Source organism: Gnatocerus cornutus, chromosome 6 (genome assembly GCF_029298725.1).
Source record: "Gnatocerus cornutus isolate USDA-ARS CGAHR chromosome 6, icGnaCorn1.1, whole genome shotgun sequence".
NCBI lineage: Eukaryota > Metazoa > Arthropoda > Insecta > Coleoptera > Tenebrionidae > Gnatocerus > Gnatocerus cornutus.
In genome coordinates this window covers 5,548,077-5,571,263 of record NC_142238.1, presented here as the reverse complement: position 1 = coordinate 5,571,263, position 23,187 = coordinate 5,548,077, and the positions used below count along the sequence as shown (strand labels likewise).

At 33.5% G+C, this 23,187-nt stretch overlaps 2 protein-coding genes across 3 annotated transcripts; one reads left to right on the top strand and one right to left on the bottom strand.

The window, feature by feature from the left end:
• Positions 1-190: 190 nt before the first annotated feature.
• Positions 191-15,162, bottom strand: sbm (L-type amino acid transporter sobremesa). 2 transcript variants are annotated; one of them, XM_088039500.1, is made up of 10 exons: positions 7,409-7,533; positions 4,693-4,962; positions 3,836-3,937; positions 2,372-2,614; positions 2,197-2,322; positions 1,886-2,030; positions 1,508-1,832; positions 1,309-1,458; positions 1,090-1,258; positions 191-1,035 (listed from the first exon to the last, which is right to left on the bottom strand). In XM_088039500.1, exons 1-10 carry the CDS (start codon positions 7,482-7,484, stop codon positions 971-973), a joined length of 1,671 nt encoding a protein of 556 aa, XP_087895626.1. In that variant the 5' UTR covers positions 7,485-7,533; the 3' UTR covers positions 191-970. The 2 variants fall into 2 exon arrangements, with proteins under 2 accessions (XP_087895626.1, XP_087895627.1); XM_088039501.1 differs by lacking the exon at positions 7,409-7,533 and adding an exon at positions 15,053-15,162 and having other exon boundaries at positions 192-1,035.
• Positions 15,163-15,919: 757 nt separating this feature from the next.
• LOC148172388 (ovochymase-like) lies at positions 15,920-20,134 on the top strand. The gene is made up of 25 exons (XM_088039756.1): positions 15,920-16,057; positions 16,117-16,202; positions 16,248-16,487; positions 16,537-16,644; positions 16,706-16,840; positions 16,891-17,091; positions 17,196-17,199; positions 17,265-17,268; positions 17,422-17,490; positions 17,653-17,768; positions 17,857-17,863; positions 17,918-17,929; positions 17,974-18,036; positions 18,086-18,103; positions 18,182-18,206; positions 18,253-18,356; positions 18,402-18,447; positions 18,610-18,666; positions 18,743-18,818; positions 18,860-18,963; positions 19,011-19,256; positions 19,304-19,414; positions 19,467-19,616; positions 19,665-20,033; positions 20,084-20,134. Exons 1-25 carry the CDS (start codon positions 15,967-15,969, stop codon positions 20,132-20,134), a joined length of 2,493 nt encoding a protein of 830 aa, XP_087895882.1. The 5' UTR covers positions 15,920-15,966.
• The last annotated feature ends 3,053 nt before the right edge of the window (positions 20,135-23,187 follow it).

Genomic DNA, 23,187 nt, shown 5'->3' with positions numbered 1-23,187 from the left:
CTTGATTGGATGAAGAACTTCGCTAACGATGTAGCGGGAAAATACAAAATTTACAATTCTGTAAAATGCAACGTAAGGCATCAGGTTTTGTCGGAATTATTTAAAAAAGATTGCATACTTATTACAATATATTTATTTTATATTGCACAACATTATATGCTTTACATTTGGCAACAATGTAATTCTAAATTGTATACAAAACTTTTTATCAAATAATAAAAACAACACTTTTGCTTTATAACTCGATGTTTTTAAATTCTATGAGAGTATTTGTAGATATGTTACTAAACGTATAAAAAAACTATTAAAAATTTCGTAGTACTCCAAGTACATGTAATATCAAAAAATTGTTTTGTAATAACACTCTCTTAAGTTTTGGCTCTTTAATAATAAAAAGAAATTAAATAAAATTTCTTTAAACAAAAGTATAGTCTAAAATACATTAACCATGTTTAGGTAAGGAATGATAGGACCATATTTTTACCTTAAACATGTCAATTTATAATTTTAACGTTCTAAATTATCATGGTTACAGGAACTGTTACTGTACAAAAATAATTTTATAAAAAAGTCAGACTTTTTCTTTTTATAAATGTATACTTCATACAAAATGCAGAGCTTGCAAATTCAAATAAAATTAGCGAAATAAAAGTGTCAAACAACACCCCTTTACCATTAATTCGCTATTCTGAAAGTTTAACATTTAGTTTTCTACTGTTAGTTGGTTTATTGCTTCACACTAATTTTATTTGAACGTCTTAAAGAATGGATATCCACGTTGCACCCCATGAAATATCCGATGGCTAGGAATGATCCGTGCAATTATTTACATTTAACAAACTAGTTCCATCTACACTTTATATTTAAGCGCGTTAACAAAAATATGTTGTATAGATGAAACCTAATTTACCTGTAACCATGATCTACTACAAGCTACAAATATATAAATTTGATTTGAGCTTCTTCTAGTTCACTCCAACATTGTTGATGTTGGTGCTACTTCAAATATCATTTGCAAGAAGACAGTCATTTCATCTGAAAAAAAAAACAGCAAAGTATTTAATCGAAGAGTTTGAAGAGGAAATTTACCCATGAAGGGAATTCGCATTTTGTAATGTACGAAGGGGACATAAAAGATCATCCCTCCCAAAATGAACAGGGCTGCATACAGGTACTCAATGGTAGGTTTGTCTATTATGGGACCTATTACCAGGTAGATAGAGATCGCTAAGACCAAGTAAGGAATGATAATTGGCACCTACAACAAAAAAAAACAGTTAAACATTACTTAATTGTGCAAAACTGTACCTTGTAGGGCCTCGGATAATTTGGCTTAGTGTATCGCATCACAATCAGAGCCAACATAGCACCTCCATAAAATATCCATGCCGTGAAACTAAAGAAGTCAATCAGTGACCCAATCGTACCATACAGCACCATAGCTGCGGCTATTACCGACTATAACCAGAAGCGTTATTAAGGTTTATATTCCTTTGGTTTATCTTACGTGGAAAATTAGTCCAGGCGATGGAGTATATCTGCGGATGTGGACGTACGAGAGAATATCCACAAGATGTCCTTCACGACTTGCGGCAAAGCATAACCGTCCAGCGGCGAAAAGAGTTCCATTAGCAGCACCAAAAGTGGAGATCGTGACCGAAAGTGGCATCAACCAGGCCATAACTCCCAGGACACGGTTACCAAAAGTCACAGCAACAGCTTCACTTGTGATCATCTCCATGGGTGACATCACTGTCAAGTACGAGACGTTGATCAGAGCGTAACAGATTGTTACCAATGGGATTCCAATCATAATGCTTCGAGGTAAGTTGCTAAAATACCAATACGTAATATCGACACGATTTTATTACTGTTTGGTAATTACCGTGAAGGATTCTTTATTTCTTCCGTTACGTAATTGAGATTGTTCCAGCCATCGTACGCCCATAGGCCCGTATAAAAGGCCGTTGCAATGTTCCCAATGGAAGATTGAGTGCCCCTGAAAGGCTCGCGTAGGTGCTGAGTACTACCTTCGAGAAAAAAATTCAATCTTAGCCAATATCTCCTTAAAATTCTAAAAGTGTAGTTCGCTGTGTAATTTGATCCAGAATTTTGAAAATTCAAAATTCCGGAAAAATCTTGTCTTAACAACTAAAATAAAAACATTGTTTCGGGTACATTTCTCTATCAATCTACCTTCAAAAATCTTGTAAGTCCCTCCTGCTATCACAATAAGTACAGCGACCAGTTTGGCGGCGGTGAAGACGTTTTGAACACTCGTCGCCAGGTTGACACTGTAGCAGTTCACGTACAAAATCACGACTGAAACAAAATATGAAATACGGAATTTAAAGAGTATTGGAGTTATTACCAACAGCCAAGAGAGCAACCATTTTGACGACGATTTCAGGAGGTTCACATTCCGTGACGAAAGCTTCAACGGCGTATTTACCGAAACTTAGACAAATGATTGCCATCTGCGACGGTTTCAAAACCAGAGTGCTAGCCCAAGAGAATAAGAATGCAGGTGGTGCGCCAAATGCGTCCATAAAGTAGGCATATTCCGCCCCAGATGACGTGTTCATGGTGCCCAGCTCGGCGTAGGCAAGCGCGCCTGGAAAAATAACAAGAAATAAGTATAATAATTCAACCAAAGGAAATTGTATTCTCCCGGCGCATCCACCATTTCTGTATAATGTTAGAACTTGCAGTTTAATATACATTAACTCACTTTTTCTTCTTACATCTTTAGCCTGAAAGCTTTTATCAACTAGAAACAGCATGTCAATACGATGTTGAGAGAAAATCGCTGCAAGGCGTGTTTGGATTTTTTGTTCAATGTTGTAGAAATTTGCACGATGTGGGGTTGAAATATAAAATTTTAAAATTCATAGTCAGCAAAACTAGAATATGTGTAGTCGTTCCATGATATAACAAATTGTTATTTGTGGCTCAAGTGTACAAACGTGATCATGCGAGTGAAATACCGATCGGGATCTGAACCTACGTCAAGTTTTATCGGATTCGTACAGTTATTTGCGAATCTGCCTCATATAAACCACTTTAGTATTAAATTATTTTCTTATTAAAATGTGCGTGAAGACGAAAATAAACACAACTTAAATCTCGAAATTTTGCACATTAGGGTACGAATGAGAGCAAAAAAATTTGGGCACCAATGTTCGGAACATCTACAACCTCTAAACATAAAGCTCAAACGTAAATGTCTATCAGAATGGCAGTAAAGCTTAATTTAGGTGGGATTTTAAGGGGCGACAGAAAATCGACGTCCAAAATTTTTTGCTCAGTAGTAAAATAGAGGCGATTTAACATTAACGTTATTTTTTTAGTGGCAACATAAAATATGAGGTGTGGAACATTTGAAATTCAAATTTTGTGTGTGTCATTTTTATAGAACTAAATAACTTGATAAAATATAAAGACCACTTTAAAGCTAAAATAAATAAATATTTTTTATAAATAAATATTTTTTATTTATTTTGTGTGTACAATTGACCTTGTCGTAAGCAAACGTCCTCAAGAATTCAAGAGTGCTTTTAAACTGATATAAATGCAGTATTTTAAATCTCGGTGTTAAAAATAAATGGAAGTATCATGTGCTAAATTGACGTCAAAGCGCCGTCATTCGTGTAAATCTCAACAAATGCATCGTATCGCGATCCCTAAATAAATTCCTTTCCAATATTATCTTCAAATCATTTTCAATTAGTACAGTAAATGAATTTATTATTAGATTATTAGATAACTTAAGTGTCCCAACCTTTTTACATAAATGCTACAAGTCACGTTAACACAAAATTTCTCGTGTCCTTACCTAGCAGTGATAGCAACCCACACGACATCCATATCACAAAGCTCATCCCGATTGATCCGGTTCTTTCCAACAGACCCGACGGGGAAACGAAAATTCCGGAACCTAAGCCAACAAAAAATTATTAGTCCTGCAATTTGCATTGAAATGAGCGCAGCATTTTTTAAAAAGGTTTCACCTTGTGGATTTTCTTTTCATTTATTTACGCTATAATACAAGATAAAAGATAAAAAAAAAACATATGATATCGTGTGTCTATCGTGGCTTAGTATTATCACAGGAATAAAAATATCGGAATTTTTGAAGTGTTCTTGTTTAGATTTAAAAATGGTTAAAACCGGCGATAAAACTACCAGATAATTGTTATTTAAGTTGTAATTTTATTCTTTAAAACAGTAGATAATCTAATTCACCATTTTTCCAGTCATTATCTGCACTTCACATTTTTTAAAATTTATTTCAAAGCCTGTGTCGAGGGTCGTAACAATCATAACAATTAAATTAATGTTATCAATATCACGTTTTTTGGGTAGTTTTGCAGACAATATATAAAACTGAAATTAGATTTTTTTATGTTTTAAAGACATGGATTTGTTTGTTCCAAAAAAATACCACAAGATTAAATTTTTTTCCAAACTTTAAGCAATTTTATAAATATTGAAAAAAATGAATTAAAAACTGATAGTTCAAAAGACACTAAAAAATATTTTTTTACTCTTTTATCAGAAGGAAAAGAAAGGGTTAAACATGGAAACTGTCATCTATAAACCGTAAATGTACTCAAAGAAAAGAAAAATCCAAAATTAATTCGCCAAAATGGAATTTCTCATGAAATTAGCCCAATTAGCCCGTGGACTTACCTATCATGGTCCCGACAATTAAAGCCACCCCACTGACGAGTCCCACCCGTCTCTTGAGGTGAATAGTGTCATTCTCAATTGAGCCCGGCCCCTCCAGCTGGTCCGGCCCTCCTGCGGCTGACTCTTCCGAACCATTGAAGCCGCCGCCGTTTTCGGCGTCGCTCCCGAACCCGTTGAACTTGAGGCCGCAGCCTGTTCCGTTACATTGGCCGTTGCTTGTCCTGCTGCCACGCCATTGAACACCATCTTTTGGGGGCGCATTATTGTTTCCTGTAACAAGAAAGTCCATCGTGAACTGAAGAACTAGGTGCGGTTGAGATTGATTCACTACCTTCAAAAAGGCATCGGAGCTGAATTTATTTAATTAGGTTTAGATAAAAATATTTGGAAGATAACTATAAATCACGTTTTGATTTGATCATTTACAAAACAATTAATTTATCAGAACTTATTGATAAACGAGAGACGTCGTTTGCATTATCAATTTTTAACGTAGCGAAATTACCTAAGTGCTTAATAATTAATTTATTGCTGGGGTTTGCGAAAAGTGATGGGAAATGAGAGCGAAATCCACCGTTGAGAGAATACAAATTGGGGTGTTAGCAGAGAAGCATTTTATTTGTATTTTTTTTCATATTTTCTTATTGCTGCTTATTTTTTTTACTACGATTAAAGCTAACCGTGTTTCACATTTCAGAAACACTGTTGGAATGATTGTATTACATATCGTTAAATTTTACAACTTTTATTTCTCTGTTGTTAGTCTTTTATTGAATCGTTTACAAACACTTCCATTCAAGCACTTTCAATGTGCTTTGCGTGGAAATCTTCATCTAAAAAATGTATGCCAAAGGTTGAGAAACTTGAACCTCAAATTTTCGCGGTCGTTGTCTAACTTTGTTCACAACTTTGTGACAGTATTTATTCAAGCATTTCCAAGTTCGTATATTAAATATTGATTGAAATGGTATAAAATTAAACGCTCAAAAAGTAATTTTTTATATTTATCAATGTTAGACAAAACGCGCTGCGACGCTGAAATGAGAAATTCCATCGGTGGCTAAAGTTCGTTTTTCCTTTTGCATGCTCATATGAAAAATGACAAACAGCTCGAGATTACTTATAATTTTGGCCCCAACATGAAATATTTGAATTTGGCGCTCGGCGTTTTTACAACACCAAAAGTAAATTTACTAAAATTATCTCTGTTTGGGGCTGAATGTCAAGCGGGCTTAAAGAGATTAAAATCAATATTGGCATGTGCTGGTGAATTCAAAGCACTAATTTGAAATTTTAATTTAATATTCGGACGTCATGATAACAAGTTGGAATTGTTTCCTTGTGGCACCATTAGAATTAAAGTTTGAAAATTTTTAGTCCACAGATCTTGTCTCCGTACATTAAAACAGTCTTGAAGTGCACGTCATGTTGTTAAATAGGATAATTGCTTTTGGCAGGAGTTTCTTGTGTTGACAAGAAATGACCTACTGACATGTTCTTGCTAAATTTTGATGAGAGCAATACAAGCAAGTTTTTTGTTCCCCTAAATTTTTTGTAGAAATGAAAATGGAGTTCAACATTAAAATTTTTAAGTACCTCTGTCCAAAACCAAAAAACGAAACATTATTATGTGTGGACCAGCAATTTCTCTACACACCTAAATAGCTAATTTATTTTACTACCATGAACTTATTCCTAGAGTTAGTATCAAACTTTTGGCAATTGACCACGAGCAATGAAAACCGTAATCCGACATTTATTACCCATAGAAACTGACTAATTCCAAAAAAATATTTTTATTTCAATGCTTTACGACATTTTAATATCACTCATAAACATGCAAATATTGTGCAAAATAACGCCTTGCATTTTCCGATATTTCAAGTACACCCACATCTGCTAAACCTACCAATTCTCCTTCGATTCAATATCGATTTTCCACTTGTTTGCTGACATTAAAAGCAAATATTCCGCGTGCATTTCTGCATTTTCACAGACCTCGGTGAATGGGCTTATCGATCTGTCTTCGTCCGGTGCTTTACTACGCCTCAACTACCAAATTGTTTTCGGTGTTTATTAATTATCCACTCTCTGTTTCATTGACTGATATCAAATAAACGGTTGTAAAATGCCAGTTATTAAACTATGACGTCAAGACAATGTTTTAAGTCAAAAGAAAAAAGAATCTTCTCGAAGACTTTTGAATGATTTATTGTGGCGACTCAAGGTTGAAATTTATTGAGTAGCAATTCAATATTTACTATCAAATTGATGACAGCGGCAGTTGATTGAGATTTATTTTAAATTGAGTGAAGATAGACCAAACGTGCGATTTTATACAGTATTGATGTCAACGATTTGTTCTAATTTAGGACACGAAACACCTGTTCCAGTTTAGTACTCTCGAGTTAGTCCACGTTCTACTTTATTTAGTGTGTAGTTTTTTGGCAAAACCATGAGATGACGTTAGAGACAAAATAGTGGGTGGTACAATTAATTTGAACTTGAAAAAGCAACAAAATAAATCAGCCAAAAATATTTAGTTTTCTTGGCAAGGTTCAAAAAGCCAGGAATAGTTTTTCAGCGATCCAGAATCAAACAAATTAATTCTAATTCAACGTCTGGGTCTAAGAGGTGACACTTCAATTTACTTCGTCGTTATATAATAGTTAGATCTGTTGAACACCTTCCATGAAAATTAGGAATGGAAAAGTACCTTGTGCTTGCGTCGAAGACTGTTGAAAAGCCTTTATAAACCCGCAGTCCAGGATTTCTTTGATGGTATCTAACATTATCTATCCAACTCACCAGCTCAATCACTTTGCACTAACTGACGGTCGTCCTGAGTCCGAGGGAAACATGCCAACCACTTTGCCAATTTAAATTTTGTTGATGGTTTTTTATAGAACTCGCTCTATCGGTATTTTTGTCATGAATTGGAGTGTACAAATGGTGAGTAACTAAAGGAATTATCATGCGTGGAGTCTGCCACTGGTGCCAATTAACCAAACAGGCACCAATTCATGATTTAGGCAGTGTCGAAATTACTTCCAACGCGTAACATTTCCAATGCTTGTTTTTGCATATTTGTACCAGCCGGCGCCTGAATTAAAATAGCAACAGAAATAAATGACCACGTGAATAGTATTAAAAATAAAACAATGCGACCTTCCTGCGGTGTGATTTCGTGGTAAATTTTTCTTGGCTTTGACCAAATTCACGTAGTCAAAAAGACTTGACGATTGGCATTTATTTGACATATGCTCCGTTCCAAAACAAATATTCTTTTAAATTGAGGAAGAGTGCAAGACATTTGATATTCGCGATTCTAAATTTAGAAAAAGTAAGAGTCGATATTAATGTCTTGTTGAAACCTTAAATAGGTGCGATAATAACACAAGCAGGAAAAATAAACGTTCCGACACTAAAAATGTATATTGCAAGGGTGCGCGCTGCCAAAAATTCGAGTTGAAGGTCAATAAAAAAAACAGAATTTGTATAAATCACCGAATTTTTCTTGAACGGAATTAGAGATTTTATAATACCGTTATAAATTTTATCATAAGGACAGTGGTTTGTGAAAACGTCTGGATATTTATGATTGTTTTCTAAGAAAAAAATGTTTGGCACCAACATTTTTATTTCAATTAATACACTTTTTCAGTTAAATTTGACGGACACAAAAGCAGCATAGTATTACAAAATATAGAACAAAAAGATAGAATTACAGGATTAAAATCTAGTGTAAACATTTTGTGAAATAAATAGATTTACTCAGGTCTGTTGTTTTATTTGAAACCTTGACATGCTACGAAATGAAATATTCTTTGGCAAGCGCAATTCAAGACTGTTTACATCTTGAAATTATTTAATACACTTAATCAAGCGAAAATTGTACGTAAATCTTGGAATTTCGACTTGAGAAAAGTTTATTCTATCTTTTTTGGGCAGCCACAAACAAAAACACATTTAATTAAATCTGTTTATCTTTGCTTGTTTATTTCATGCTTTACCTTCATCAGTGTGGTAAAAATAATATGAGTGAATCGACCAAACTATTAGGAATTATACAAAAACTTTAGTTATACAGTTCATCAAACGCTCTAGTGCGGTTATGGCTTTGACATTTTAAATCGTTTACAGCCACTTTACCGCAAACCCCCATAAACATAATAACTTTCAAGTGGTTTTGTCTTATCTGCCTTGAAATGAACCGTAATAAATATTTTTACCCAGCTGGCCAGTCTTGAAATTCCTCAAAATACGACTTGAAGTGCAATTATATGAAACTTACAAATAAAATTATAATAATTATCTTATAACTCGATTGATTGTCACAGTAAACTTGTGGAATAATCTTATTATCTCACGTAAACTATAACAAGATAGCCAATTAGCCAATTATTCTGTTTCATTTATTTTTAAGATATCCGTATACATTTAAAACTATTTCTTTAGCTTCCGGTGGTAAATGCATACGAGACATACGAGGTGTAGCCCCGATATCTACTTCGGGTTCAACATCTTCAAGGCCAATTACTTCAACATCTCCATTAAAGTTCTCATCCTGTGGTTGAACCACCTCATCGATTTCGATAAATTCCATGTTGTCGCTATTTTCTTGAAGATCAAATTCGTTGTGATTCCAATGTCTCCACATAATGATTCTTTAATTATAATAAATGTAGTTCTAATTATATATAAAACATACCTTTATGAAAATAAGGATCTGCTATTCTTAGTCTAGAGAAAGACTGTTTGAAATTCGAATTCGAAACTCAGGAACCAAAAAAAATACAGAAAAAAGAAAAGACACACGTTGACGAAGCTGAATTTTACTAGAAACTCATTCTTTTCAAAAGTGTAAGCACTAAAGTAAATTCTCACCCCCACATTTGCCCTTTTACTTTAATTTTAAACCGACATAATAAAAGAAACTGGAAAGTCCCAAAAACTTGGCGTCTTGGTAAGTTTATACATGTGAGATAATCAGATTATATCATCCATTTTTATCCACTGTCAAAGAAAATCTCATCCCCCTCATTAGCCCTTTCTTTGCAGTTTATGAGGGTCAAAGATCAAATATGCCGAAAAAACATTGAAACTTCCGGTAATCCAGAATTCCTAGACGTGTTTTGAATGTTGTGTCTTGATTATTGTTATCGGTCAGCTCTATTAAGTATAGCACTCAATAAATAGACGTCTAAAATCAGATAGTTTCAAAAATTAATGATAATTTATAATCATTCATCGCTTTATATAAATTAATGTTGATAATGAATTATCATGAAAAAGAATCATTTTTAAAAAAAAATTCCTGTATTCATATGATTAAAAATAATTGTAATTGTACCTAAAGTTTCAAATAACTGCTCTATCAGAATGATAAACGCTAGCTACTTTGAGGAATTTCATTGTTTCGATTTGTAAAACTGACCAGCTGGGTAAAAATATTTATTACGGTTCATTTCAAGGCAGATGAGACCCAACCACTTGAGCGTTATTATGTTTATAGGGGTTTGCGGTAAGGTGGCTGTAAACGATTTAAAAAGTCAAAGCCATAACCGCACTAGAGCGTTTGGTGAACTGCACATTGACGAGTGAGTTCAATACTAAGGCAATGACCTCAAAAATGAAGTAATATTACTATTAATTTATTATTACAATCGTCAATAAAAGGGATTATGATAATTTCTTAAACGTATCTACTAAGTAAAATCTGCATGCTAATTAATTAAAGTCAAAACGACTTCGAAGACTAAGCGAAAGTTTTATCTGCGATATGCAACCAATCAAACAAAGTGGACAAAATCGGATTGCAACCAGAAAATCGTAAATTTTATCACTCAAGGCTACCTTCTGAATAAAAACTTTATTATCTTTTGTGCTTTGTTTCATAAATTTCAAATTAACCGTAACATTCATGAAATCGAACTTTGTATTCATTATTTTTTTATCTTCGATGTTTATAAAATATTATAAACAATTAGGTCACTATCGGCTTTCAGCAAACATGCATCATTTTACAGTGAGAGTTAGAAAATAGGTTCGCACCTGTAACCACCTCAGTTTCTGCAAAAGCAGATAATCCGACTTTAATGTTACCACCGGGTGGATTAATTTGAATGGATGAACGTTCAAGAAAAACGCATTGGTTTGAAGATGAACACCTGTCAGATTGAGCGAACATCTGATGTAAGATTTTCGTCTCAACGTTTAATTAAAAATTCCCATCCAAATGTGGTCGTCTTCGAATATAAATACGCGATAAATATACACTAAAAACGTATAAATAAAAATCTAAAAATACAAGTTCGATCAATAGCGACACCGTGAACCTTTAATGCTTTTTACGCTGAGGTCATTTTCATTTTGAACGACGAGATTTGACAAAAAATAAATGAAGTGACAAACATATTCACGGTGTTGTACCCAAATTCAACGCAAAATGAGACATTTATGTCTACAAACATTAACTGGATAATAACAGTAATGTTAGGAAATAAATTTGGCGTAATTTCATGTTGATATGCACCTGCATCTGATTATGAAAACACGGTTTAAATTTGTATGCACTTTGTGTGCCAACAATCAGTAAAATTTATAAGTACAAGCAAAAGGCTACTGTACTAAATTTGTTCAAATATTACAGAAAATCTGTTTAAAAAAAAGCACGTCGGATGGCTCCAAATAACGTTGACCCAATTAAAATGGAAATTCCTAATCAAATACGGTTGTTTACAAAAGTTCCTCTTTATTTCACTGTTGGTGAAATAAATAGATAACTTACATTTATTGTAATTGCAAATATTGATCAAGGTGTGAAGAACAAGTTCAGTTAAATTATAAAACTATAACAACAGACACACTTCATTTAAATATTTTTGTGTGTTTAATCATAATCAGTAATCACAACATAGCCGCTGACAAATCTACATTATTTGCGGTTTATATTTCGGATAGTTACAATATTTGCTTGTTAAACATTCAAGTCTTACTGGTTACAATAAAAACAATGACTAAAACGACGTCTTATGGCGGTGTATTTTTAATCTGTTATTGTTACCTTTTTAGAAACGTTATAATGACATCTTTGCATGTCAATAATTAATTCAATTAACGCGTTCAGTTATCAAAGAGACGTCTCCAGGTGACAAGCAGTCTTAATATTATTTAGATCTCTGGAAATTATATGGGATAAACCTCTCAGGTTTTTCTAGTGCTAGAAATTTGAAATCCGAAATGAAATTCCTCGTGGATTCCAACGCCCAACTTTAGATTTAGTTCGACGTAAAAGTAACTTATTAAACTACCGAAACGCAAATCTGAGTGGCAGAATTCGACTTCCACAATAAAAATGACTTTAATTGAACACCAGAAAATCAAAAATCCCACTCGCTTATTTAAATTTTCGTGTGACTAATGGAGTGGTCACGTTTCTCCCGACCTTTACTTTACTTATTTACACAAATTAAAATGTTTATTCTTCTGTTCAAAAACCGTTGCATCATAATTTACCATGTGACAAAATCGCGTTGTGTTCGACCAATTAATTAACACACTTATCGTGCAAAAATTGTAGCTGCATGCACATTACCGGCTACGTCATAGGAGCGTGGGAGCTCCTGAATTTGCAGGAATCGATTTGATTCAGTTTCAGCGTGGAGCCAATGAAAGAGCTCTGTTGTCTCCCGCCAAAAGTGCATGAACGAATCCAAATTTACATACGTTCAAAGTCTTATTAATTTTAGAACTTTGTTGCGTATAAAAAGAATATCAGCAGGAAAACGCCGATCATTCCACTACCGTCACACTTTCCCTAAAAATATAGCGCGATTCATTAAACAAATCGATCTAATAATACTCGAAATCGTTACTTTTGTTACGCAAGGACCCGAAAATGAAGTTTTATTGCGATCGGGGTGGTAAAACAAATTGAACGGGAAACGGATCCAATGTTGCGCAACATTTTTCCGTCTGTAATCTCCCCAATTTTGGGGATTACTCTATCATTAAATCCATGTCGTTGTCCTCAGAATCACGGATCCTTGTTTTATGCCAAATTCTTGTAAGGCGCCTAGAACGATCGCACACCCTTCATGTGACCTTCACGAGCTAGATAGGGGTGGATTGTAGCCAAAAGCGGCAAGAACGTTGTTTGTTTTACTTCTACAAACGCAATTAAAAAATCTACTTGTAACAAATTCAAAGTCATATCCAATTGTTGTTACACGCTACATAAACGTTTTACTTCTTTATTTTAAAACTATAGCAAATTCAATGTGACTGAGGGCAAATAAAAGTCATGTTAAAATTACGCCGTTATTGAATAAAAAAAATCAATTGTCTTGGTGTGGCCATTAATCAGCTAAATAAACAAGAAAATTTTGCATCTGGTTAATTATGTAACTAGTATACGTGACCGTCTCCTCGTTCGAACCAAGAAAATCCAATAAAATTTTTCACACCGTCGAAATTGCTCCAACGATCCGAAAACATTAATATGGTTAATAAAAATTAAAATTAAACCCTGTCTAATTTAACCGCACATTTCCCAAAGCCCCCAACATGTTGGTATTTTAATCTGACTAAAATTCGCGAGTCCCATAAATAATAATAGAGTCCATTCATACAGTTACTTGTAATTATAGTTATGAGTTTTTTATGAAGAGCAGTTCATTCGTTTTATTGGTTCGTTCGATTAAAATTTGGCAAATTGACGAGTTTAACGATGCATATTTGTATTTCCTGATACTTCCTTTTATTGACAGAGCTAAATCAAATAAAGCTCACTCAAGTGCGTATAGATGTACGCGGATTTATCAAAATTATTAAAAAAATTGAGTTTTAATTAGCTGGTCATCGTGTGTCAATATTTTGTACTAAAATTGATCTTACGAAACACATTTTTAATGGTCAAATAAGTCGGCCTGTCGTTTTAATAATTTTAATCCCACTTCAATGAATTTGTTTTCCTCTCCAGCATGACTGATATAAGATATATAATTATCCAATTTTTATTTTGTTGAAACCATTTGACATCTGCACTCGTATTTTAAGCAAGTGTTAAAAATACAATAAACAAAGCTGTATTGAAGTTGTTGAAAACTGAATTATTTTGGATTCTGTTTACTGAAATTTTGTGCAAAACAACTTTTTTATTGATACGAGTTTATGTATGGCGTTTTTTTGACCGGCAAAAAATCAAATGTTTTTATTACTCCGATCACTAATAAAAAACTGTTTTTAAAATTTATTTAAACCAATTGTCGGATTATTTCAATCAATGCAAATTTATTTCAGTTCAAGCAAATTCCAAAAAAACGACTTTAATCATCTTGTAGACAAAATAACAGAAAATATAAACAACTTTATAAAAAAAAGGTTGTAAACTACTGCCAACCGGAGAATAACCACAAAATTTGTGGAATTTCTTTCTGACAAGATTGATGGATTGTGTTTCTTAAAATTCGCAAATAAAGTCGCACAAAGAAGCGCTTAAACTGATTCATTCATCTTTCTTCCTCGTTTCGTTACGTTTGACCGCCTCTTCATTTTACCACGTTGACTGAATAAACCTGTGATGTTGCATCATTCTTTACAGGTGCTTTGAACTTCTAAATAGCTATTGAAGTTGAAAATTAAAAAAGCGGTGTGTAACACAATTAATTTCGCCCTAATCCAAGTCCAAATTTTTAGAAGAATCCTGCCAATTCTGCAAAATATTTTAAAGCATGCATTTGCGATTCTATTTAAATTCTCCGTATAATTTTAACCGGTGCAGCAGTCGGGTAGACAACCTCGATGATTTTTAATTTCTATACTATTGCATCATGTCCAGTTCGCTTATTGTTGCAAATTTGTAGAATGAATTTAAACCTATGTTTGTCAATGCGTTAAGAGTTTAACATGGTTAAAATAAATTCTCCCGCCAAAACTAATAATGTCTGGTGGTAATCCTGAGGTTTCCCTCGTGTAATTTTAATGTTTTTTTTCACCTATGATGAATCTTGATCAATAATAAGAGGTAAAAGACCTTCAATTACCACAAGAACACACTATCACATGATGTCCGTCAATTAATTTCGACCACGTTAGTCGATAGGAAATTAATTGAAACCTTATATCGGCTATCATACAATATTAGAAAATTACACCCCAACTCTTCTAATTCAAAAAACTAATGAGATATTTAGTAAAATAACCACCCATACAATACCCGTGGGAACCCTCGATAAGCGGTGCCTATTATAGGTCAAGGAATCATGTCCAACGTGCGAAAAAATCCCCATTTACCCCAAACCCCGCGGTCTTTCATTACAGGAATTTTAACAAAAATGACTCAATGGTGGAGTCTTACCAAAAATATTATGCCTGCTGTGTTGGTGTTCATCGTTATACATGTCTCTCCACGCGGATATTTTTGGATACGAAACAGTGCTGATGCTACCATGTCACTCACTGAGGAAAGTGGCGTGGTCGACGGTTATAAGCCTGCGCTTTGGAGCGCCGCGACGCCGACGCTCATGGCGATCACGAATAGATTTCCTCGTGCGCGGTTGGTTGCGATCTATAGTTAGTTGCTTCTGGGAAATTGAGATGGGAGTGGGTTTAACATTGCTTTGATATTTAGCGGGTTTTATCATGGTAAAAGATAATGGTATTGCATAAGACGGTTTATGCGGTTTGTGGTATCATGGAAAAATAAAAAAAAATGTGAATTACAATGTAATTTAATAGGAAAAAACTCAGATTTTAATATTATTCTATTCAAAGTCAAGCATTTAAAATAACTCCAAGATAACGCCAACAGTCCTACCAACATATATTTTTTTTAAACTGTATCTAATAAAATATGTGCTAGACAGATTAGCATAAATTAGTGGATGTTTATTGATAAAACAAACTAAATTACTGTGGTTTTTATCTGATCATACAAATTATTGTCACTATCAGTGACGAACTATTGATCGTAATGCTATAATTCAAAGATCCAAGACAAATATTCTAGAGCAAACACACGTGAATATTTGCAACATCTTTTTAAACTTTTTTCAGGGCACACCTTTACCATATTTGGTTTAAACCAACTGCTCTAATGTACTATTCCAATATTAATTCACATGACATCTGCATATGACGTACCATACCTGCTCATCTGAAGTGGTAATGAATTTATTTTTCATGTTTTTTCAATCAAAGCTTACGCAACTGAGGATGGAGATCTCAAGATATATCGAAATGGACAAAATGATAAAGGATAGATAAGATTAGATGAGTCAACGCTGCAACAATAAATTTTTAGTTAAATACGCTCTGTCGATCCATAAGGTAATAATGTTTTTGTTAAAGGGCTTTTTATTTTGTAAGTAGGAAATATCAAATCTTATGAATAAACTATTATAAATTGTCAAATTTTTATAGATTTCTTTTTGGAACACATACAGTGTATAGATCCCCGGATTGTAGGTGGTATTCAGGTTCAAAACAGATCAGATTTCCCTTATCAGGTTTGTTGCACCAAGCTCTGAAAAATTTATTGTGGAATCTTTTAGGCGTTACTTCTTTTTGAAGGGGCCCCGTTTTGTGGAGGAACTATCATCGACGAAAAACACGTTTTAACCGCTGCTCATTGCTGTTATCCTCAAAAATCAAAAGCAAAACCTTCCCAACTCGGTGTTGCAGTAGGAAATTTGTATTTGACCGATTTGTCTAACGTAAAAAAGGTCACCAATGTGATAGTTCACAAAAAATACGATTCCGAGAAACTTGAAAACGATATAGCTTTACTAAGAGTATGATTCATAATGATTCTAAGATTATTATCTATGTTCATAAAATTAGATTTCAGGAGAATTCGAAAATACAAAGGACATTCATTTAATAAATGCGACCACAGGAACAATTAATAATGGGACGTGCGTCGTATCTGGATGGGGAACAATATCAGAAGTAAGAAATAAAAATAAAATCTGATTTTTTAGCTATCTATATTAACTTTTAAAATTTTTAGTATAGTGAAAATATGAGCCCAAACCTTTTATATGTTGAAATACCAATAATCGACTTTGGCGCATGTAATAAAACGTACGGAGATCTTGTGAAAGGAAAAATTTGCGCAGGAATTGCTGGAAAGGACTCTTGCTTTGTATTAAAATCGGAATAATTTTTTTTCCGCGTACAATGATTACATTTCAGGGAGATTCTGGAGGTCCATTGGTCTGTAATGGTGGCCTAACTGGAATAGTTTCGTATGGTTACGGTTGTGCCCGGAAAGATCTTCCTGGCATATATACAGAAGTAGCTCACTATTTGGATTGGATTGAAACTGCAAAACTTAGCAATTCTAGTATCAGAAATGAGATAAACTTATTTGTGATGCTTTTCCTTGCCTTCAAGGTTATTTTTCTGTAATGTTGAAGTTATTTAGATTCAACCAAAAAAAAGACTGAATTTCTGCTATGTTCCTACGTTATGATTATGACAGATTTTTACTTTTACAGAGCGGTTACAAAAATTATTTAAAAATATTATTGTGTTCAATAAAATAAATTTATTATAATCTTCTGTAGCTATGTAGAAAATAAATCTAAATATTTAAATTAAGGATTTCAGCAATTATTTTTTAATGTACAATAATCCATATTATTACAAAAAATTAAACAAACAAAAAACGAAATATTTGAGAGCATAATGCTACCTTTCAACAACTAGAAAAATTTGATAAAGAAATCTACGACCGTTTGTTATGAAATACGATGAGTCGAATGTAGATAGCGCTGCTTTAAAAGTAAAACTGTACGACTGCGCAGTTTATTGATAAAGTGATAATGTATTTCTTCAATTTGAAATAAGCCAAGATCCTAGAAATCTTAAATTAGCCTTGACAGTTTTGAGATATAATATATCTCTATTACCAGGCGCCTTGTAGTTGTATTTGTTGATTACTTAAGGCTATAGGGCAACAATTTGGTTTATTATTATAAATGATGTGCATTTTATTGCATTGCACAATTTCAAGATATACAGGGAGTTCCAGAAAAACCTTAGTTCAAGGGAGGACAGCAATACAGATGGTAAAATTGAAAACAAAAGTTGATTAAGATTAATAGTATTCAAAAAAAATAAATAAAAATAACAGCCAATCTTGAAAACTTATTCTAGAGGTGGAGTAAAATATCCTAGGCAACAAAAGTGTAATGTTCATCTGATCTATGAATAGTAGTATGTGTCCATAGTTAGCGATTTTCAAATACTGTTCTGCTTCGGGATTGGCTACAGTTTCTGTGTCTTAACAACTCAATTATTTTTTAAACTAAAAAAAATTTTGTTACGAAATTTTGGGTTAAAATTGTTGCCTTCATAAGTCTTTTCTTTTTTTCTGGGTCACGAGTTCTGAAACACCCTTTATGTACCAACATGTGTCAAAACAAGGAAATATTTTCTCACATTTTCAACCCTAAATTGCAAATTTATTTGTTCATTTTAGAAATGTTTTTAAAATGTTGAGTCCTGTTTTTATCACTATATTTAAGCAAGTTTGCTAAAAAAATATATTAGTTTTTTTTAATCCATGGGATTAAAACTATAAACTCAAAAATACTTGATAATCCAACCTTAGTACACCCTCAGTATCATTTAATTGTTGTGTCTATGGTTTACTCGTAAACTTTTATAGTGGATAAAACAATGATTTATAGTTTTAAAAGGAACATAAAAATAGTCTTCAATGGCTTTTTAAATCAAAACAAAATAGTATATTACAATACAAGTTTATAAACAAGCCTTTAAAAACACGCACGACGAGTTTAAGAGCACGACGCGTCAGCGTGTTTTAATTTAAGATTATGATGTAGGTATAATAAAAATTACAGTTTTATCTACGTTTAATTTTTTTTTCGAATTGGGGAAAGTAAGACAGGGTTTTTAGGAATATTATTAGAAGTAGTAAATTGTTATTACTTTATTGTCTATGTAATATAAAAAGTTAAAGACGCAAAATAGTCCCTGATCATATTGATAAGATTAACACCAATTTTAATACTCCTAGTATTTAAAGGAAAACACCACAAAAATTCCTAAATTTGTTAAAACATGTTGGTTGGTCTTATTCTTGCTCTGGGTAAGTTTTGACATTTTTGCCTAACTTCCAAAAAAATTGTTTTAGCGCCGCTTTTAACTGAGGCTAGACATATTGACTTGTCGGCTTCAACAGACCCGAGAATTATTAATGGCACTGAAGTTACCGACCGATCACAATTTGCGTACCAAGTAAAAAAAAAACAATTTCTAACATAATTTACAAAATGGACTTCTAGGCAGTTCTTTTTTACAAAGAAGATACACCTTTTTGTGGAGGCACTATAATCCACGAGAGATTTGTTCTAACGGCTGCACACTGTTGTGTTTTGACTGGAAATATTCTAATACCTGCTGCTGATACATTTGTTGCGGTGGGGAACACAGGTTTGTTTAACTTTACTGAACTTAAAGGAGTTGAAAATGTGATTGTTCATGGTCAATATAGTGAAGAAGACTTAATTTATGATATCGCGTTGTTGGAGGTACGTTCAACTAGAATAAAATTTAGATTATAGTTTTTTTTTGGTAGATTTCTGGTGGATTTGAAGAATGGACTGTTGATGTAAGACCAATTAGTCTTAAGGAAGATCCTACTATTAGCGGAGATTGCATTGTGTCAGGATTCGGTACAACTTCACAGGTGAAGAAATAACATTTTTTCATAGTATGTATTAACAGAGCATCATTTATAGACAGACATTATGATGAATCACCAACTGTTGTACGTAGAAGTTTCAATAGTTGATTGGGAAACATGCAATGATGTGTACGAACCAATAAAAAAATCTTCAATAGGTTCCAACGTCATTTGTGCAGGCGCTCCTGGAAAGGATTCTTGTCAGGTAAAATCAGAGAGTGTTTGGTAAATATGAAATTTTTGGTATCAATAGGGTGATTCTGGAGGACCTCTAGTTTGTTCTAATCAATTAGCAGGAATAGTAAGTTATGGATACGGATGTGCTGTTCCGAACTATCCTGGTGTGTATACTGAGGTTGCCAAATTTTTGGACTGGATAGAGTGTCATATTTCTCGCAGTACCACTGTAAATCCAAGTACCAGTACTGAATCAAGTGACACTAGTACTACTAGCACTGAAATTGCGACGGAGAGTACTAAAACTGCGACGGATAGTACTGAATCTAGCGAATCAGTCCCTAGTTATGCGCGTACTCTTAACAGTGATGTATGCATCTCTGATAGTACGACTACTACTTTTACTGCTATTAGAACTACTACAAGAAAATCTACAGTGATTCCAGTCACTGATCCAACTTCTTCGAATGAAAATACCACACCATCATCTTCTAGAGTAAACTACAGTTTATCTTTCTTCTTTCTACTATCGTTTACAATCTATAATGCTGTATTAATTTCCTAATAAAATCATCAATACTTAAATATTTATTTTGCATAAATTTCCCTTTATTTGTCAAGCGAAATTTATAACCAATCTGTCAATGCCACCACAACAAAAAGTCTGAAAAACAGCCTCACATGCGATATTCAACATTCATTAGTCCTTTATACTGGCTGGGTCGTTCGCCTATTTTCAAGAGAGCTTTTCACTCACTTTATAAGCACCTTGTCGAGATACAAACTAAAGCTGATGGAGCTTTGCGCGGTTTTTGTACACAAAAATATTAGCTTTATTCGAGAAAAAAGAGTGAAGATTTAGTAGAGGTGGTTACTTAAAAAGAGATTTCTCACTTTTTAATTTGTTAATGCGTTAACTTTCACAACATCAGAAAAAAGTCAATAAAACGTCGAGCGCTTGCAGCGTAATATAATAAAGATAACAAATACTGATAGCGTGGTTTAGTTTATTGATATTTTTGCTTGTTATATCTCAGAAAATTACCATTTTGGAATTATATTTGTCTTATTGTTAGATAAACGTTCTTTCTTCAGAACGTCACAATTATGATTTATAGAAACCCACACAGCAAGAAAGCGTGGGACTGTTCCAAGATAGAGAAAATTATACAAAAATTCATGGAAATAGATCACAATTGTGGTGTAAAAATAGAACTTGATGATAAGATTTACAGAGAATAAGCCGCGATAAACTAAAATAGTGCCATAATTTAATTTTTAGTACTTCCCTAGGTGTTGTTTGTCTCAATTCTGGCATTCTAGAAGCACTTTTCGCCCAATTGTTCGCAGTCTATAATTTACGCTTCATTCCTTTGGCAACTTTATATACACTTCCCGTCATTAAATAGTGCAAATTTGTGCCAACAACATTTCCAATCTTATTTTTCCACAAGACATATGCACACAAGGCGCATCTTTTGGTAATAAATGTTTGCATCAAGTTTATCCGGAGTAATGCGCTTTTCGGAAGATAAACGACAGCTTCACTCCCGGTGCATTGTGCGAATTTCCGGCGAGGTTATGCACCAGCTTGTTCTCCACAAGGATGCGAAGATATATTTAATATCGCATATCGCTTTGACTGTTCCTTTTTCAGGTTTCAGCAGACGCTTTCAGCTTTGCCAGATAAACTCAGTGCAAATCTTTCGACGCTTCAAGCTCGTCACGATCACATTGTAAAGAGGCGCGACGCCAAATTGGATCGGGGGTTTAAGAGGTTTATTTATAATTTTTAAGGATTTGAAAATAACATTTTTGCTGAGACTGCTCTAAAATTAGTAGTTTTCTTGAAAAGCTCCGATGCCATTAAAGATTACGCTAGTTATTTTGTATAGAAACCATCAAGTAAAATTCTCGATTCTTTATGACTGCGTTCAACTACAGTTTGGAGTTCTTACAATCAGTGGACGAAGTTCAAACATATAAAATTTACGAGATCGTCCACTAAAACTTATAATAATAAAGGAGAATGTACTTTTATGGACTTTTATTTGCTATTATAACTACCGTGTTTACTTTGAAACTGCAACCGGTGACTTATGCACCATTTAGCAGAAACATCTAGCTCAGCCCAGACAAACTTCAAATGCAATAGTTTTAATATCAGTGAAATAATTACAACCAAATGGCTTTACAGGTTTCATTTTTTAAATGTAACGGGGAAGCTGCAAATCTTTATTTATAATATAAAAAATGCGTTTTTCTTGATAAGAAGATTTTCCTGAAAATTACCTACGTGGGTGAGAGCGCGTCGTTCACCCAATGAATGCTAAGTTTCAGAACTAGGGAGGGTGGCAACGTTTGAATTAATTAAAAATTAAATATTTATAGTCAGGTGAAAATTCTGTTCTGGTGTTCACTTTTGTCATCCGAAGGGCTAATAAATTGCGGACAGAAATATTTTACTCCGATCCCTAAACAAGATAAATTAAGATTTAGACACTTGAATCCTGGAACGGTCAGATTAATTCAAGCGTATTCACATCAAAACAACATTAAGAATTTGTTATTCCAGGAAGCGATATCCTTCCCAAGGATAATTACCCATTTCCTCTGCACGCATTTCCCATCCGATCGTCTTTATCAGAAGATCTATTTGAATAGCAAAGAAACCAATAAAAATATTTGGAAAACGCTGACCAACATTTCAATTTCAGATATGATGAAATTGTCTGGTGCTTGCTTTATTTTTCAGTGCTATTTCAGTTCAAGAATTGTATGAGATATCGCACACTGACCCAGAAGCAATAAATAATTTCTCGCGAAATGTCTTTGTTACACGTAGGAGACCACGTATTTAAAAATGCATTTTTATTGCTCCAACACAGATAATTGCACAATTAAGATTCTCGAGTAGAATACGAATCGCACTTTTCTTAACTTGTACTTCCTCTGTATTTTACATAGAACTGACCTACTTTTTTTGGTGTTTTAGAGAACTAAAATTTATTATTGTCGCTTCGCAAATACTCTTTTACCACCCTTGTTAATTTATCGTTGCTTTGATAAGATTTCGGGGTGGTTGACACCAACAATTTTATTTTAGCTGGTTATTTAACAATACTGACTTAATTAACTGAATCCCACTTTCACTTTTCTCTAAGAAGATAGAATTCGGACGTGCTTGAATGATGACGCTGCCGCTAATTTTATCACATCCGCAACTTCATCGAAACAATTTTCCGGTAATTAAAATTAGTCAAGCAATTATTTCGCGATTTACTTCATTAAAAGACAATTATGCTAAAATCGATTCCTATTGCTGTATCACCAACATTTGGGGACATTAAACTTCAGTTCAAAAAGATCCTCATTAGTATTTTTCTGGGTCTTATGTTACGACAAATTCTGGCGTGTTCTGAATTAATTGTTTTAAATGGGGACACTGAAAGAATGAAAACACTAAATCAAGTTAAGTAAATTATACTTCAAGCAATCTCGTATAGCTTATGATTATTTAATACAGCTGGAATTTTAGAATGAGTGATTAAAATTTTTGCATGACGCTCTGTTGCTGAATAATAAAATTTTAATTCAGT